Here is a 20,129-nt window from a genome sequence, read left to right on the forward strand (position 1 = left end):
TGAAGAAAAGGAAGACATATGCCCTCCTCCGAGAATTTATAGTTCAGTAGGAGAGACAGGTACATAGCCTGGGAGTTATATCTGAGGTGTTATGATAGGAGCACACAGAGAACTGGGAGTGAGGGGAGCCTACGCTAATTTGAAGAGGGTGAGAATGCTCAGAAAGCCTTCTTGGGGACATCTTGAAGAACAAATGGGAGTTAGCGAATTGGAGAAGAAAGGAGTAGTAGTTAAAACTCTTCGTTGCAAGCAGTAAAAATCTCAATGCAAACTGGCTTCACAAAATAAAAAGTGAATGAATCATTGGCTCATGTACCTGAAAGGCCCTGGGGATTTTGACTTCAGGCATAGTGGGATCCAAGGTCTAGTACAGTGTCACTAAGAATCTAACATTGGGGTATCTACCCAATAGCACCTCCCTTCTTTCTTGCTAATATAACACCAAATTAGTTCACTCTCCTTGGAATTGCTATATCTTTCAGGAGTGGCTGGGCTGTACTAATTATATTTGTAATTATCCTATTTCTAAATACATCACATTCTGCATTACCAAAGGCTAGGGCTTTAATATATGAATTGGACAGGTGGGGGCACAATTCAAACCATAACACCCTGCCTTTTTTTCTCCTCTTTCTCAGATCTCCTGTTGATACCTCCCATTGGCAGGACCCAGCTAGAGACTAAAGGAGCCTAGTTATGTGAACCATAAAATGAGCCTCCTGATGCATGCAGCAGGGTGGAGAAGGGTATACCTAGAGGAGCAAAGAAAGATTTTTCATCAGTCTCTGTAATGCCTTCATTCTTGGGAAGGATCTGTACATGTGGCAACTTCTAGATTTACTTTGTGCTTAGACCCTGCCATCTTAGAAGGAGAGGTGGGGTCCCTCTGTCTCCCAGTTTAAATAACAATTCTCTATAAGGAATTAACTGACTCTGTCTGAGTTACAAGAGACTTTAAATATCCTAGGAGGCAGGATACCTGGTTCTCCACCCCAATGCCCTCCTCAGCATGCCTTCTCCCCGACTACTCCCTCATAGTGTTCCCCTGTAGTTTACTAGCTATATGTCACCCAGGAACTGCATTCAATTGCATGTTATGAGAACTTAAGAACAGTAGTAGTAATCCAAGTGAAGTTTATTTTTTCCTTGCATATCAAGATGTCCAGAGTAGGTCAGTCCCAAGCTGGTATCATGACTTAAGGAAGTCATCAAAGGCCCAGGCTACTTCTAACAAACTGCTCCACTATCTTTAGCATGTGGCTTTTGGCCTCATGGATGAAAGGTGATGCTCCACTTCCCGCCTTACATCTGTGTTCCAGACTGAAGTGAAGGAGCAAAAGTTTCTCAGAAATCCAGAGGATATCCATTTCTATGTCATAAAGTGGAACCGTGTCATTTGGCTGTCCTTTCCCAGAGGAGGTAGGGAAATGTAGTTCTTCACTTGAACTGATTGTCAATCAGGTTACTATTAATAAAGAATTAATAAAGATGAAGTAGAACCCTGGCTAGTGTGGCTCAGTTGGTTGGAGTGCTATCCCATAACCGAAAGGTTACAGGTTTCATTCCTGGTCAGGTCACATACCTAGCTTGTGGGTTTGATCCGTTGTCCAGGTGCATATGGGAAGCACCCAATTGATGTATCTATCTCTCTCTTCCTCTTTCTCTAACAGCAATTAAAAATGAAGTAGAGAGTGGCTATTGGGTAGACAACTGTCAGGGTCAACTGCACTGACTAATGGCACCTGTGTGCCTGGCTACCACATTTGAAAGTGGCACCCAGACCTGAAGTAATGCTGTTCTGAGGATTTTAGTGGACTGGGGCAAAGCAATAAATTAGATTTAAATAAAATCCTTATAAGAAAATTCTAAAAGCATATAATAAGCTCCCTACTATGGACACTGTCCTTTAATAGTCCCTGCTGTCAGAAAACATGCTTATCCAAAAATGACTTGGATAAATATCTTCAGAACTCTTTATGTCACCTGACTTAATGTTTGTTGATGTGCGTATAGTCCTCATAGAGGATCCATGCATACTTCATCTAATACAAGCCATCAGCTGCTCTTCTTTTGTCTTGCTCAAACATGTGACAAAAAAAATATAATTTAATTCTTTCTTCTCTTTTTAGAGGAAAAGAACCAAATTCATCGCTTGTGATTTTCTGACTGAGTGGTTATACAAGTAAGTTTCATGAATATTCAATGACCCTAAAGATTCAATAGTGTTAATCTGCAAGCAGAATAGCAACAATTGACTTGAACTCTTGGTTATTGTTTTCTTGTCAATCAAACATATGGCATCATGACCAGTCAAAATCCAAAGAGGACAGGGAAGCTGTTCACAGAATTCTTCTCCATTCCATTTGTGGAGCAGTGGCTGAAGCAACAGTAAGTGCTGACATAAGGCTTTGGATCATTTATTCCTAATTTTAAAATTGTGTTAATGATAGTTTTCTCCAGTCTAAGAGAACTAACTCATATAATCCATCCATGCCCCCAGGTCAGTCATGTCTGTGGCCCTTGTCTCTTGTTATTTTTACTCTAGGCTAAGGGCATCTATCCAAGAAACACTTCAGAAGTAAAATAGGAAACTTTAAACAATTCTTATACCCTCCCTCTTACTCCCTTCTCATTCATTCCCAACCCCCACCCCAAAGGTTATAATGCTTCAGGAAATATGAATAAACTTTTCTAACTATTAATTTTTAGTTATATGCTTCAGTTCTACATTTAAAATCTTTAAACTTGACAGATAAATTGACCCATTCTAATCTCAGTCTTCTCATAGAAGCAATCAGTTTGAACTATAGTACATCCTTCCAGAATCTTAAAATTTGTTATTTAGGCATATATAATTAAGTTATATCATATAAAACTAGTAATATTATTTTATGTGAGCTACTTTTCATCAGTGATATAGCAAAGATGATGATGGCAACTGACATTTATTAAGCACCTGTATCAACATTCTTGGCATCATAAAAATTAAAATGATACTAATTTAAATCAATGCAATAAATAGCTATTGAACAGCTACCAAGTGCAAGGCATAGTCCTTGGTACTGTGGAGAAAGCAGGATGAATAAAATATGGCTCCAGCCTCTGGGATGAGAGAGAGGTGTTTACAACTAGCGGTAGTTTCCATAGTGAGTATTATAATTCAGATACTGGCAAAGCACTACAGGGAAAGAGAAGCACAAGACCACACCCAGACCCTCCTGGCAGGCCCAGAACCAGCTCATTTGGGGCAGTAGCCAAGCTGGTTGGTGCCCAGATTTGGTCTTGAAAGGCAAAAAGTCAGGTGCTGTTGCGTGTGGGTCACTGGCCAGCAGTGACCACGGAACGCTGTGGATGGCTCGCCGAAAAACACGCAAGAAAAAACACAAACATACACAGAGACAACCAGGTCCTGTGGGGAAGTAGGGACAGAAATGGCCACCCCCCCTAGTGGGGAGGGCCCTGATTTACCGTCCATACCTGCTTTTATTGGGCTCATTTTGCATAATAATTCAGGTAAAGTACAGTACTCATCAGGGGGAAGCAAGGAACTATAGAAAACAAGGAACTTTGCTGGTTTACTGAGTGGGGGTCAAAGAGCTGTAAGACTTTGAGGAACCAACTTCCTCCTTGGACCCCTCTCATTCAACTGAGAGCATTCTAAACAAAGCAGGTTTCACAGTAATTTACATGTTCTTTCTTAGGCCTGATCACCCAGGGAATCCGCCCCTTTTCAGCACAGAGCTATACCACCCTGTCATTGTTTCAGGCTTAGCACAGGAACTAAGGCAATAAGGAGATTTTCTCCCAGACGATGAGAACTCTGGCTATTGTCAAAGCCGAGGAGCGAGGGTCCGTCACCCTCTTACGCTGCAGCCCCCCAAAGTCCTTCTTTTGGGGGGGCCTCCCAAAGTGATCGTGCCTGCCTTAGGTCGCTCCCCCCGTGGGGAATCTTACCCGTCTTTGGCTAACCGACCAAGCTTTTTGGGGTTCAGCAGCAGAAGCAGCATTCCTGCCAGGGAGACAAGCCCTTGTCTCCTTGCTGGCTTACACGGTTCCAAGGCCGTTCCCTTAGCCTTAGCCTAGGCGGGGGTTTCAGCTTCTGATACCAGTCAGGGCGGTTCCCAACAAGGTGCTACATTCTTCTTGAGGGTGCCCTTGACAGGAAGAGTCAAAGAGGCAAGTAGGATACAATGTTCTTAAAGGGGAATGAGGGCAGCAGCCAGAAAACAGTAGCTAATTCAGGTTTTTCAAACCTCAGCACTATTGACATTTAGCACTAGGCAATTCTCTGTTATGGGGAGAGTCCTGTGTACTGTAGGATGTTTCACAGCATCTATAGCCTCCATTCACTATGTGCCAGGAGCACCCTAGCTGTCTTCACCATCAAGAATGTCTCCAGACACTGGCCAATGTTGGGAGATGTGGCTGGGGACAATGGGAGGGGAGAATAAAATTGCCTCTGATCTAATCCAACAGTCTAAAATCATCTGGGGAACTTTTGTTGCCTGGTTTCACCCAAGACATACTAAATCAGACCTATTAATTCAGGGTGTAGCCCAGGCATTGTTTTTTTGTTGTTGTTTTTCTTTAAGTATTTCTCTATGTGATTCTGATATACAATACAGTCAGAGTTGAGACCTTGTCCACATAGCAGAGGAAGTGCTGTGTCTAAATAAATAACATAATCGAACTATTACTTTGCTAAGCCCTTTTTATGCATATTCTCTCATTTAATTTTCACAGCACTAGGATGTAGGTGCTAAAGCTGAGAGCCTAGAGCTGGGAAGTTGAAAGTGGAGAGAGGGAAACTTAGGCAAATATGGAAATTGTTGGGGCAGGAACATGCTGAATGGGCATTTTAAGGAGGGCTTAAATGTCAAGATGGGAAGAAGGTGAATTTTGATGGAGAAATTCTGTCAAGGTTTTTTAAAGGCTGGGTGGTTATGTAAACAAAATATAAACTAGCACTTCTGGCAGTATTAGGTTGGGGTTAAGAGCAGGAGCTTTAATGTTTAAGTCTCTACTGCTTACTAGTCTCATGACTCTGGGTAAGTGTTTTAGTGTGTAACAAATTACCCCCAAACTTAGTGGCTTAAACAGTAAATATCTATTATTATATTCTGTGGGTCAGGAATTCAGGAGCAGCTTAGTTGGGTGGCTCTGTTCCAGGGTCTATCATAGGTTACAGTTAAGATGTCACAGGGGCTGCAGGCATTAGAAGGCTTGGTTGAGTCTAGAGGAGCTGCTTTTAAGATGGGCCACACACATGGTGAGGATTATTGGCTGAAGGCCTCAGGCTTTCTCCTCATAGGCTTTTCCATGGGCTACTTGAGTATCCTCACAGTAGGGTGGGCATCCTTCAGAATGGGAGACAAGAAGGCAGCAGCGATGCCCTTTATAACCCAGTCTCAGACGCCACTTCTACCACATTCTATTAGAAGTGAGTTCCTAAGTAGAGCTCAAGTATCACATTCAACTGGAAAGGAATTAGGCTCCACCTTTTGTAGGGAGGAGTATCAAAGCATGTACGGACATATTTTAAAAGCACTGCAGTAGGTTGCTCTAAGTCTCTGCCTCCTCATTAATAAAATGTAGTGATTATGAAGATGCACCTACACATGGGATCATGAACAGGCCCAGCTCAAGTAACATGTGGCTTATTTATATTGCCACTGAACAACACTGTGGACTTAGGAAGAGAGATACATCAAAAAAGAGTATTCAAGGCCAAGGGCAGAAAGGTAGAAGAAGGTAGGACTTCATCCAGGCATAGGCAACCAGCAGAGATGGCTTCCAGAGGGATAGAATGGAGGTAAGACCAGAAGGGAGTTAGGAGGTAGGTAGATCATGGTTTTCATTAAAAGCATGAAGTTCAGGCATTATTCTATAAGTAATAGTAAGCATTAAACAATTTTGGAGCAGAGGCATAATGTGATGACAATGTTTTAGCAAGATTACTCCCAAGAGTACAGGAAACAAACTCAGAGATTGAGGACAGCCTGGAGTTGAAGCTGCTGTTTCTAAGGCTATGGTTACAGCTGTAAAGTCTTGAATTAGAGCAAGAGGAATGAAAAAGGAGGGACATGGAATGGGTAGAATGGATGGATGACATGGGATGAGTTTAGGGTTGGAGAAGGGATATGCCTGAAAGGTAAGATTTGCGCCCAGGTTGGTGAAGCCTATAAAAGAAGCACAGTGGCAGCCTGAAAAGTATGTTTAAGGATGAAGATGATTCCTGTCTTGGGCCCATTGAGATTGAGGTGCCTCTAGGATGTTCATTTGGAAACATCATTCTGAAGCTCAGAAGTGAAGTCTGGAGGGAAATGTTGGTTTAGGAATTGAGATCCCCAGGTCAAATGGACAGTTTCAGTTAAGATGGACAGGACTGATCGGAATACTCCAGAGTTGTTTTCTTCATTCTGTGAACTTGCCAAGTGTAAAGGAGGTATTGCAAAAATGCATCTTGTAATCAATTTATCGTAAATCACATCAATCACTATTGCTCAGTGATGTTCAAAGACATGAAGCTAGTACTTAAATATAAAAGGAAAAATGCTTCTCTAAAGGAGATAGCTATAAGTTAAAAAGTCTTGGTGATAATGTTGAATTATTTGTCCTCCAACTATCAGTATAAAAACTAAATTACTAGTGTCACTATTTAGGTATTGTAATAGTTAATATTTTAATTTATTTCCTAAATTGGAAAAGAAAGATAATTGTTACTATATAGCCACATAGTGTTCTGCTGCCCACCACCCCTAAACTCCAGAGGCAGAGGTTTGGTGAAAAAGGAAAGGAGGTCTTTATTTAAAGGCTATACAATTTTGGAAGAATAATGGGCTTCTGCCTCAAAGCCCATTCCCATTAAAATACCCAAGGGTCAATAACCCTTCCACCCCTTGCCAGCTCAGTTCAAGGATGCACCTGGAAACCTTTCTTCCCTTTTAAAATACCATTCTTTGTGATATGCAGGTGGCTGCAGCATGATTATCAAGGCAGCTTGGTGGGTTCTTGGTCACAGTCCAGCTTGAGGCATCTCTCTCAAGTCTGTATGCACCTGGCCACGCAGGGCCATGCACATCACCAGTGCTGTAGCCTAGCCAGGTGGTCTTCATCTAACCCCTAACTGGGCCTGCAAGAATGCTCTGGCCTCTAACCCCTAACTGGGCTTGCAAGGAAAAGGAAAGAGTGTGAGTTTCTGCATACCCTCTATTTTAAATCTGCCCCAAAATCCTATGAACTGTGGGAGTGTCCAAATTCCCAGCCAATTCTAGCTAATGTCCACCACACATGTCAGCCCACACTGTGTCCCTGCCTCTCCTCCCACAGCCATGATAAGGAAGCAGTTATTAAGGTTTTCTGGCCATGCAGGGGTGCAGCATCTCTGCCCTGGGCAGGGTGTCACCTTGTTACACATATGTTGTGAACTTTTGAGCCCCATGCAGGCTCTGTGCAGAACTGTGTCTTGAGCTTAGTTGTTTACTTTTCCTCTGCAACATGGAAACCTATCAAGCCCCAGCTTTGGTTTAAATCCTGGGCTTCTTTTAGCACTTCTCAACCCCTCTTGGGGGTCCCTGCCATCTCTGGGGAAAGCAGGCTCTTTCATGGAGGGCTACTGCTTCAACCTGCCACCTTGGGGTTTCTTGTAATCTGTCCCTTCTCTAGGAAAGTGCAGCTTCTTGCACTTGATCAGGGTTCCCTTGCTCCCCAACAATCTGGCCATACCCCTCCGTTATATAGATGTAAATAATGGTCCTTCCCAAACAAAGAGAAAGCTACTATATACTTGGAGAAATGATTCATGTATCATTGGTATGATTAGTTTTAAACTTCAGTTCCTTAGTCATTTTTTAAAATTAAAAACAAAATTATTTATTATTATTTAAAAGATGCATATTTACTTCTCTGTGACCAGAGCTAAAAGTTAGGGGAAATTTGAATTGGAAGGGGGAAAAATTGAGAAAGTTTGCAGTGGGTATGGTCATTCTGGTCTATCATGTAGGTGTGAAGGCATCTGCTAAGAGGGAGATCCAGGTAGGTTCTGGAGGCTTATGGGGAAAGGGAAGACGCTGCAACAGCTACTGTGGTGAAACCTATAGCCACTAACAGGGATGGCCCAGCTGATGCTTGAATTTGTGGTGCACAGAAACAGTCTGCTTATATAGTTGTCTCCAGCAACTCTGAAAAGAAGGTAGAGATAGCAAATGGTTGGGTAAAACTGGCAAATCAGGGTCGAAAACTGGCAAAGCTAATATAGTGAAAGGTCAAGACTGGGCACAGGGGACCTAAGTACAAGGGAAAACATTGTTAACTTTTCTAACAATAATATCTTAATATTTTTCTTATAAATTACCATATCTTCTGGATTATGTCAATAATTTAACAACCAATTTCTGAGAAGAGAAAGAAATAATACATTATATGTTCAGATTAGAAGAAACATACCAAACTCAGGAACATTAAAATGGGGATGGTAGTAGGGTCCACATGGTTTTTGAAATTTCAATGTATGGATACTATTTGAATTCTGATTGAAAAAAAAATAAGCTAAAAAGAAAAAAAATTAAGAGGCAGTTGGAGGGGCTCTGGCAAGATGGCAGAGGAGAAATGGAAATCACACTAACCTCCTCCCAGGACCAATCTTGAATTACAACTAAATTGTAGAGAAATTACCCAGAAAAAAAACAACTGAACAATAGTGAGAGAGAAGCCTTATAACCTTGGACAGACAGAAGAATCAGTTTCAGCACAACCTGACTGGTAAAGAGTGCGGTAAAGGCTCAAGAAGGCTGGCTGGGCACCCTTAGGCAGCAGTGACAGATAATTAAATGACTGGTTGCATCCCCCTGGGAAGAGTGGAGTCTAAACCTTAAGCTGAGATTCCTAGCCTAGAGTACTGGAGCCCCAAAAGTACACAGATAACAACCAGTGGCAAAAAGTGGCAGAGTTGCTCTCTGCAGGGATGGATGACTGGAGATGCAAAGAGACACACAAATTTTCATTTGCAGCCACTTAGCCTGGTCTCTGGCAAAGGCAGGGCATAGAAACTCCTGAGGAAATACTGAGGACAGAAGCTTTGGGGAGAGAACTGAGAAAGTAGACACTGGGATCCTGATGCAGAGTTATCCTCCATATGGCAGTGGCCATCATACTCAGACAGAGCACTACCCTGATGGGCAGCAGTCTGAGGAGAAACACAGTCCCCTACACCAGGAGGGACTCTGCCCTGGCTCTGTGTGCTTTAGCCAGACTGCTGAGTGCAGAGTGACTGGATTAACAGGTGAAGGAGACAGCCACAGACAATAGATCCCTGGAAGTCTCAGAGTGGATCACCATCTGACACCACAAGAGGCAGTTCCAAAAGGAAAAACAGTAGTAAATACCAGAGGCTACTGTGACAAAATCCACCGTGTCTTCTCCATGATTTGTAATATTTTCTTTCCTGCATAGCTTTTTAACATTCGTTTCTTGTCCATCAGCTTTGTGCATATTAAATCACTAGGTGGTATACTATAATTTATTTCAATTCACACATTTTGCCCCTCCCTTCCCTTACCCTGTTTTACCTTCTTATTTCCTCTCATTTTTGTTTGAAATTTTGTTTTCTCTCTTGCTACAACTTCTTTCCATTCCACACTCTTACTATTTCTCCCACATCCACCTTCACAAAACCAATTTTCTTGTCAATGGTCATCTCACAACCTTTTCCCCCACTCTTAAAATACCCATTGTGTTCTCGCTCCACCTTCAGCAACCTTTGCTAGTTGGTTGCAGGTAGGGCAGTTGTTGCATTTTTTTCAATTTTATCTCTAGATCTTCACTAATTTTGTATTTCAAATCTCAAATTTTACCAGTCTTTTCTCCTACTCTTTTTTTTTTTGTCTCAAATTTTTAATGTTGCCCTGTCTTAGCCTGTTCTTTTTTGTTTTTCTTTCTTTCTTCATTTTCACTTTCACCCTGCTCTTTTATTATCCTTTATTATTCTTTTCATTTTCTTTTTCTTTTCATCCCAAATTTTAACTTTTCTTGTCTTAGCCTGGTTTTCATTGCTCATTCTCACTATTCTCCCCCACTATCATTTGAAAATCACATCCCATTCCCCTAGATATCTCTGAAGCTTTTCTTTCTTTCCTTTTCCCTCTGATTCCCATACCACCTACATTAATTTTAGCTCGTTTGTTGTTGATGGTGCTGTGGTGGATCTTTCTCTTCAATTTGGCTCCTATTTTTTTCTTGTTATTTCTTTACATGTATTTTCTTCCTTTTTCTTCTCTTATTTTCTGTTTAAATCTAATAATATAAGCTCCCTTCTCATTCTCTGTTCTGCCTTCTTCATTCCCTTTTTTACACATGATGTAAATTTTGCTTTTCTCTTTGCATTGCTTGGACTTCCAACTCTTATTAGTGCTCCTCCCTCTACCCTCTCAAAATCATTTTTCTTTCAGTAAGTCATCTCATATTCACTCTCCATTCTTATAATAGTGTTAATCTCTTTACAACCTTATTAATACTGGTTCATTTACTGTTGATAGTGGGATTGTGTGGTGGGGAGAGGGGGTTATTTTGTGGGTGTAGGTTTGTTTCCTGGGCTTTGTGGTTTTGTCGTGGCAGCACCTGTACAACAGCAAACAAGATGTTGTAGGTGGAGTGCCACTCAGTGAAACATCTGGAGGAAAAAATGACCCAATAAAAATCAAAACCCAATTACACCTAGGGAGCCAACATAAATGATGAAAGGGTCTCCCAAGAGTATCAAGTTCAGGAGATCAACAGGACTGCACCATCACAGGTACCCTACCAGAGAAGTTCACATCACAAACTCAGGGAGTCAAAAGAGATCAATTTAAGTAATAGAAGCAAATGGGAAGAGTGTCACAAATAATGGGAGGACAAAGAAACAATCCCCAAAAGAAAAGAAAGGAGGAATCCTCAGAAAGAGTGCTAAATGAAATATAGGCAAGTCAACTAACTATCAGATATTGAGTTTAAAACAATGGTTATAAGAAGCTCAGTGATAATGGTTGGCAAGATGGCAGAGGAGTGAATGGAAGCCACACTAACCTCCTCCCAGGACCAATCTGGAATTATAATTAAATTGTAGAGAAATCACCCAGAACAAACCACTGAACAATACTAAGAGGTCTTACAACCTCAGACAGAAGAAGAATCAGCTTCAGCACTAACTGACTGGTAAGGAGAGTCATGGAGACTCAACAAGGCTAGCTAGGTGCCCACAGGCAGCAGCGCCAGAGCGCCAAAGGGGCTGGTTGGATCCCCTGAGAAAAATGGGGATCTTCATCCTCATTCTAGGATGAAGAAAAATGGTTCTAGGCTGGATGAAGAAAAATGTTCTAGGCTGGAGAAAAATGGGGTTTCTTCAATAAGAATTGAAGAAACACAGAAATCTTTTTAGGTTGGGGTCTGTGAGACATGCAGACACCAGATGGCTATAAAGGGGTATATCATGAAGTAGGGAGTTTCACTCTTTATGCCTTGAACTCAAACGTCTGGGTTATACTGACAGGGCTTATTGCTGAGCAGAGCTGGCTTCAAAGGACAAAAATGTATATTTTAGACCTGATTTCCATGGGACCATTGGCATTAGAATTGACTCATGCCTTCCACCTGTGTTATGACGTGGTTTTCCGGGGAGACTTACCAGCCCCTTTCAGAGCTTGCTCTCACGGGGCTACTATCTCTGAAACCACACAGAGCAGTCCCCAACACAATTTATAATAGCCAAGTGTTGGAAGCAACCTAAGTGCCCATCAGTAAATGAGTGTATAAAAAAAAACTGGTACATTTACACAATGGAATATTACATAGCAGAAAGAAAGAAGGATCTCCTTCCTACCCTTCGCAACTGCATAGATGGGACTGGAGAGCATTGTGCTAAGTGAAATAAGTCAGGCAGTGAAAGACAAATACCATATGATCTCACATATAAGTGGAACCTAATCAACAAAACAAGCAAACAAATATAACCAGAGACATTGAAATAAAGAGAAAACTGACTGTAACCTGAGGGGAAGCTGGAGGGGAAGAACAGGGGGAAGAAAAGGAAGGGTCATCAAGGAACATGTACAAAGGACTCTTGGACAAAGCCAAAGGCAGTAAGGATTGAAGGTGGGTGTGGGATGGGTCGGGTGGTGGAAAATGGTGGCAGGAAAATGGAGATAACTGTATTTGAACAACAACAAAAAAGAAAAATTAAATCATTAAAATAAAATAAAGTTGCAATTGGAAATTTATATATTTAGTGAACAGTTAATAAAGTAAATTATTTTACTTAAGGTGTGATAATGATTTCATAATCATGGTAAATAAAAGGTATTACTTTTTAAAGAAACATGCTGAAATATTTATGTATTAAATATGAAATATGTCTATAGACAGGAATGGTAGGAAGTTCCAATGAGTAACTGACAGAGAGCTATCATTGAAGCTGGCTAATGGTGACATGACTTCACTTTTTTTCTGCCTACCTTTTTATGTCTTTGAAACTTTTCATAGTAAAAAGCAAATGGAAATGAAATAATAAAAATTTTCAAAGCTCCTCATGAGCTCCTGAGTGACTGTTGCTGTGCTTTTGAACAAGAAAGTATGTATTGACTGGCAATGAATATAATATGGTTCCAGCCTTTGGGGTGAGAGAAATGTGTTTACAGCTAGTGGTAGTTTCCATACTGAGTATTATAATTCAGATGGTAGCAAATCATTGCAGGGAATTGGGAAGCACAAGACCATCCCCAGGCCCTCCTGGCAGGCCTGGAGCTAGCCAAGTTGGGGCAGTGGCCATTCTAGTAGGTGACCAGATTTGGTCTTGAGAGACAAGAACTCAGGTGCTATATCCTTTTCAAGGGCTCTCTTGACAGGAAGAGTGAGAGAGGCAAGTAGGAGCCAATGTTCATAAGGAGAATGAGGGCAACATGCAGGAAACAATAGCTAGTCTAGGTTTTTCCCTAACCTTAGCACTATTGACAGAAGCACAGCTGAGGACTGTGCTTTTCCATTTGGAGATGTCTATAGTGGCAGACAGTGGGTGAGACTTAGTTTTCATGTAATCATGCTGAGAAGCTCAAGTATCATGGAAGAAAATGGCCCCTGGGACAATGGGAGGGTGGCAGGTATGGACCCAAGTGAAATGCCTCCTGGTGCTGGGAGACTTGGTCACTCCTCCTGAGACCTGGCTCTGAATGTGCACAACCCACCAACCAGTTCCCTTATATCAGTCTCCTTCACCCTCCATGCTCTCTTTCAATGTCAAACGTAGTTCTCCCAGCAAAAATGGGGAGAAGGATTAATGTGGTCAGAGCCTTGGGCTTGCCCTAACACATGGCTCCAGTGATCTGAGTTCCTGGGGATAAAGGAAATGGCTTTTGAAATCAGGTCAGCAAACTTTTTCTGTAGAAGATAGTAAATCTTTTAGGCTTTATAGGCCACATATGGTCTTTGTTGCAGCTGCTAAACTCCACTGTTGTAGCATGGAACAGCCAGAGACAATTGTGAACAAATGGGCATGGCCCTGTTCCAATACAATTTTATTCACAAGAGCATATTTGACCCATGGGCTATAGTTTGCTGCTCCTTGCCCTGTGGGAATGCTAATAACCTTCCCAAATCATAGTCCCATGGGAGGGCAAATAATATAAATAAAACTGAGTAGGTGGGAAAGATGCAATGCTAGAGAAAGTTATGATGAGATCAGGAATTTGGGAAGTTGAGATGTGATAGTCTTCAATGACAATCCATTCTAAATTGTGACTGTTTCATTTTGTGACTGTCACAAAGGAAGATAGGGGTCATGAAATCATGTGGATTTGAAGCCATAGTTTTGGAGGCATCATCAGTATGAATGATGAAATATCTGAGCATATTGGTGAGGATGTGCTGAAGAAGATGACAGCAAGTCAAATACCAGAGCTATCATGGAGGTTTAAGAATGTTTTAGAAGTCAAAGGAATAATGACATGTAATGGAATCACAGCTATGCTTTTCAAATCAAGCTTCAACAACTGCAGCTGTGTGACTCTGGATGAAGTGGAAAAGACCTCTTTGAGTCTCAGTTTTTCCATCTGTAAAATGGTCTTTGTTCCTGCTTAAGAGGAATTCTGGTGCCAGCTGTTAGGAGAATACATTTGTTTACACTAACGATACATACAAATATACCAAACAGGTGTGTTCCAGCTATTTAAAGGGAGTCATTTAATACTCATTCATTTATTCAGCTAATATTTATTAAATGTTTAAATGTGCTCTAAAAATTATGGAACAGTCATATTCAAAAACTGGCTGCCTAACATTTATTGGACACTAATTATGTGCCATTGTCCCCGGCACATGGTTCCTTCTTCATGGACACACAGATTTTGTCTGTCAGTGGATTGTAGTATATATACACTTACTTAATGCTAATTTAATGTTATGCTCCTGGGAGATACAGAAAGAAGAAGTTTTTTTAAATGCAATGCAAACTGGTTGTCTGGAGATGAAGCAAAAAATAGGACACAAGACTCAGTTTTTTCCTTATTTTTTCTGTTTTATGTGGCTCTCATGACATCAGCAGCTTATAAGGCAGCTACTTCCTTTTGTCTTTCTGTCACTATGTACCTACCTAGTTACCTATTAAGCATTTATATAATCTTCTGAAAAGTTTATAAATATTACCTAATTTAACTTGTATAACAACCCTAGAAAGCAGGAAATATTATTATCCCTATTGTATTAGGGTAGACTAGGCTAGAATGCAGTTATAACACTACCAGAATACCAGTGGCTTAACCCAATAACAAGTTATTTTTTACTCAGAGAATAACTGCTCCAATTTGGACAGCCCTCTTATAAATTACAGCTATTTGGAATATGAGGTCTTTGAGATCACTGAAGCAAAGGAAGAAAAGAATGGAGGAGGCACCCTGGTTCTTAACCTTCTCACCTCTCCTTACCTTACCTCCTCACATGGCTCCAAAGCAACTGCAAGGGAGGCTGAGATATGTAAGGAATACACAGATATTCCACATATACTAATTGTCACAGTGGCAGCCATGTTTCAGGGAAAGAACTGATAGACATAAGCTATTTATCCAAGGTCACAGCTAGTAAATAGAGATTTGAACCCAGGTACTCTGGTTTCAGAGTCTATGCTGTTAAGAGTATGGTTAATTACTGCCTCTTATACCATTTGGTACTTAAAAGTGATCTGTACTAAGACTGTGAAAAAACTGGTTGTGTGAGGCTGACTGAAAGATATGAAAGTTATATGGGTAAATTAAGAGATATTAAGGGGAAATTTGGACTGATGTAATTTTCATCTTCTACTCTGATTGTAAAGTATAAATCCTGTGTAAATGCGAATCCTCTATTATGTGTGTGCTGGCACTTAGTGCCTCAAATAATATTATCTACCAACCTGGGGAGCCATGTAAACTGTGAGTTTGGGTCTTAATGTTATTGGTAAGACAAATTCTACCCAGCTATCTTAAATGCTCGATATCATTGTATCATCGAATCACAGCTGGGAGGCTGGGATTATTTGTCATGGGACAAATCAGCTGGGAGCTGATTTCTTATCACAAAAATGATGACGTCTCCTCACAAAGTTTCCCCTAATTTAGTGTACTCAGTTACCCATTTCTTTTCCATGACTTAAAAAAAAAGATACTGCATTTGTATGTACCCAGGGACATTGACAACCTTTAAATAGTCTCTTAGGTTTATAAAAATAACAAGATTTATCACATATAAAGTACATATATTTGTTAAACTAGAGTGAAAAGGAAATGTTTAAAATCAAGGCTCATCATAAAATAACACTAAACCCCCCCTAAAAAAACCTCTTTCAAAAGTATGTTTCACTCCAAACAGCAAGAAAATGGCTTTTATTTTCTTCTCTGTATAATTGTGTAGGTTTTCTATTGCCCACAGAGTTAATTTAAGAATGAAAAACAATTGTAGAGTGAGGTCAAGATGGCGGCTTTGTTTGAGGGAACGTGATGATCCCCTTCCTCTGTTCAGGGGAGACAAACTCACTGATAGGCGGAGGAACAGAGCAAGTGGCCTAGGTTACCGAAACATTTTTGAAAACAGAACATCAAAAATTGTAGTGGACATTGAAAAACCAGACAGTAAGGAGACTGCTTCAGGACAACAGGGACCCAGGGATCAGCACGGGGACCAGGGGGGTTGCAGCCCCAAGGCCCGGTGCTCCCAGGTCTGCCTCAGGGCACCTGGGAGAGTGGAGTTGCTGCTCCCTCCCTGGACAATGGGGTTGAGCAACACCAGGGGAGACCTTGTTGCTTGAAGGCACAGAGAGGGGAGTTGGACTGGGAGACAATCGTGCAGGGGCTGCGAGCACCCACCCATAGCCCTGGGAGGGGTGAATGCCCCCAGTCTGCGAGGGCAGGGGTGGCTTGGACGTGTGTGCGCATGCGCCCCCCAGCCTGGTAGGAGTGTGGATCTGCGGAAAATCCAGACCTTGCAGCCCTGAACAAAGAAAGGGCGCGGGGGTTCTTGGGTTTCTGGAGCCTGTGGTGGTAAACTAGGGGAAGCATGCACCCCTTCGGGATTCCGACTCTCCTGCTGTGAACCCAGAAGGGACGCGGGCCTCGGGGGTTCCAAGAGCCCGCAAGGGGGAAATTGGTGGAAGTGCGCGCCCCTTCGCTATCCCCGGACCTTGCACCGTGAGTCCAGAAAAGACATGGGTGCTTCCTGAAAACATAGAGCCTGCTGTGGTGAAATTTGGGGGAAGGGCGCATCTCCTTGCAATCCCCGGAGCTTGCACCATGAACCTGGAAAAGACGCAGGAGCTCTGCAGGGCCCGGAGCCGGGAGACCAAGGCAGTGAACTCTAGAGAGCGTGCTCGGGAGCACCCAGGGTCCTGTAGGGGCAAGTCAGATTGGCTCTGGGGAGAGTGCCCTGCTGGTCCTGGGGACAGTACCCAAGAGACTTACTGAGTTTTGACTGGGAAGAGTGATAAGTATTTCAAATGCCCCTCAGCCTGCTGAAGCCAGCAAGACCAGAAAAACTAGTATGGCCAGTTAGAAACCAACAAGAGGTTTTTTGTTTGTTTGTTTGTTTGTTTGTTTGTTGGCTATTGTTGGTTGATTGTTTGATTTTATCTTGTTTTTTAAGTGACTTTTTATTTTTCAATTCTTATTACTTTTATATCTCTCAATTCCTTATGTTTCTCTTCCATTCACCCTAGTATTATTCCTTCCACTCCAAATTTATCTCTCCTGCACTCCATCTTCTGCTTTTCCCTTTCTTTTTTTGAGCTTGCAAATTACTGGAAATTTGTATTATCTTTTTCTCACTTTTCTGAAATTTTTTACTTTAATAGTATTTTCGTATTCTTTTTCTTTCTGTATAATCTTCTTTGCTTGGCTGGTTATACTGTCATTTGATAGGTTCCCCCTGTTATCTCAGTCACAGTGCGCTGATAATTTACTATCCTTCATTTGTGTACCATTAGTACACTTCTCAAGGTTCTATACTCCTTATTCTTCTATCTAGATTTCATAGATTCTGCCATATGATTGTTGCTTTAATATTACTGTAAATAAGACCTAGCTCATACCATTGTAAATACTACTCAACACCCCTACCTGATATCAGCCCACTTCCCAATTTCCTGAACTAGATTATTGTGGGGGTTGTCTCTATTCTTTTACACACTACTCTATTTACTAATCTTTATTCCCACCCTGCATCAAAATCTGACCTCCCACAGCCTCACAGCTTTCTAGATCCAACTAACAATCCTTTTGTCCCCAATGAGAGTCTTACCTTCTTTCCATCCTTTCTAAAATGTGGCTAGTGGGGTGAAAGATCACGGTTGACACTATAAGCAGCCAAAGGATATCCCATCTCTTCTCTACTGGCTGCTAATTTAAATATCATAGAATACTGTCTTGCTGTCTTAAACCATTTTGCCTTACTCCTCCAACTGATCACAGAAAAGACTAGGGGGAAGTTGTGAGCACCAGGATACATTAAGGAGACTGCACCACTGAATCTCACAGATATTCTACCACAGAAGTTCATACCATAATCACAGGGAACAAGAGCAGATTAACTTAAGAAACAGAGGCTAACAAGAAGAATCTCATGAACAATGAGAAAACAAAGAAACAATCCCCAAATGAAGAGAAAGAAGACAGCCTCAGAAAAAATGCCAAATGAAATAGAGGAAACTCAACTATCAGATATCGAGTTCAAAACAATGATTATCAGGAAGCTCAATGAGCTCACAGAGAATTACCAGAAAATACGGGGAAACTACAATGAACTCACTGCAAATTGTATCAACATGCAAAGGGTGACAGAAACTATCAACAAAGACCAATAGGAAATGAAGAATACAATTTCTGAACTAAAGAACACAATAGAAGGAATCAAAAGCAGGCTAAATGAAGCAGAAGACCAGATCAGCGAGCTGGAGGACAAAGTAGAAAAGAACACCCAGAAAGAGCAAGAAAAGGAAAAGAGGCTCAGAAAGAATGAAGAGGGATGAAGAGTAATGCAAGACAATATGAAATGTAATAATATCTGTATAATAGGGATACCAGAAGGAGAAGAAGAGGAGCAAGGGATAGAAAACCTATTTGAAAAAGTAATGATGGAAAACTTCCCTAATTTGATGAGAGAAAAAGGCACACAAATCCAGGAAACACAGAGAGTCCCTATCAAGAGCAACACAAAGAGGCCCATCTCAAGACACATCATAATTAAAATGGCAAAATTTCAAGACAAAGAGAGAATCTTAAAGGCAGCAAGAGAGAAACAGGAAGTAATATAAAAGGGAGCCCCAATAAGGCTAACAGCTGATTTCTCAGTGGAAACGCCCCAAGCCAGAAGAGAATGGCAAGAAATATTCCAAGTAATGACAACCAGAAGTCTGCAACCAAGGCTCCTTTACCCAGCAAGGCTCTCAATCAAGGTGAAGGCCAAATAAGGAGCTTCCCACAAAAAAGAAGTCTAAAATAATACATCTCCACCAAACTAGCTCTGCAAGAGATTCTAAAGGGACTGCTTTAAGGAAAGGAAGGAAGAGAGAGAGAAAGAGAGGAACACATGTACATAAAAAAACAATGAACAAGTACCTATCAATAATAACCTTAAATGTAAATGGATTAAATGCTCCAATCAAAAGACATAAAATAGCTTAATGGATAAGAAAGCATGACCCACACATATGCTGCCTACAAGACACCCACCTCAGGAAAAAAGACATGCACAGGATGAAATTGAAGGGCTGGAAACAAATCTTCCAAGCGAATGGACAGGAAAAAAAAAAAGCCAGGGTAGCAATACTCATATCAGACAAAATAGGCTTCCAAAAGAGGTCCATAAACAGAGACCCAGAAGGTCACTTCATAATATGCAGGGGAAGAATCCCCCAAGAAGACATAAATATTGTAAATATATATGCACCCAACATAGGAGCACCCAAATACATAAAGAAAATCTTAGAAGACTTCCAGAAAGATATTGACAGCAACAATATTATAGTGGGGAATTTTAACACCCCACTGTCAAAAATGGACAGGTCTTCCAAACAAAGTATCAACAAAGATATTATGGCACTGAACAACAGCCTAGATGAAATGGACTTTACTGATATATACAGAGCCCTCCATCCCAAAGAAACTAAATACACATTCTTTTCAAATGTACAGGGAACATTTTCAAAGATAGACCACATGATACCACACAAAACAAGCCTCAACAATTTCAAGAAAATTGAAATCATACCAAGCATTTTCTCAGATCACAAGAGACTGAAGCTAGAAACCAACCCCAAGGAAAAAATGCCAAAACACTCAAAATCATGGAGATTAAATAGCATGCTATTAAACAATGAATGGGTCAAGAATGAATTTAGGGAAGAAATCAAAAGGTTTCTGGAAACAAATGAAAAGGAACTCACAACAACCCAAAACTTATGGGACACAGCCAAGGCAGTCCTGAGAGGGAAGCTCATAGTGATACAGGCCCACCTAAAAAAGTTAGAAACATTTCAAACAAACAACCTAACTGTACACCTACAAGAACTTGAGGAAAAACAACAAAGACAGCCCAGAGCAAGGAGAAGGAAGGAAATAACCAAGATCAGAGCAGAATTAAATGAC

General features: G+C 41.1%; 1 protein-coding gene across 2 annotated transcripts in view; it reads left to right on the forward strand.

Annotated features, from left to right (window-relative positions):
• Positions 1–20,129, forward strand: part of IQCK (IQ motif containing K) — a 195,471-nt gene that overhangs the window by 46,498 nt on the left and 128,844 nt on the right. The window contains exons 5-6 of one of the 2 annotated variants that reach the window (XM_028511543.2): positions 2,130–2,182; positions 2,311–2,388. In XM_028511543.2, the coding sequence (XP_028367344.1) occupies positions 2,130–2,182; positions 2,311–2,388 (131 nt within the window). The remainder of the gene's footprint in view (positions 1–2,129; positions 2,183–2,310; positions 2,389–20,129) is intronic. The other variant, XM_036021413.1, reaches the window with a different exon arrangement.

The sequence above is a fragment of the Phyllostomus discolor genome, chromosome 3 (genome assembly GCF_004126475.2).
Source record: "Phyllostomus discolor isolate MPI-MPIP mPhyDis1 chromosome 3, mPhyDis1.pri.v3, whole genome shotgun sequence".
Taxonomy (NCBI): domain Eukaryota; kingdom Metazoa; phylum Chordata; class Mammalia; order Chiroptera; family Phyllostomidae; genus Phyllostomus; species Phyllostomus discolor.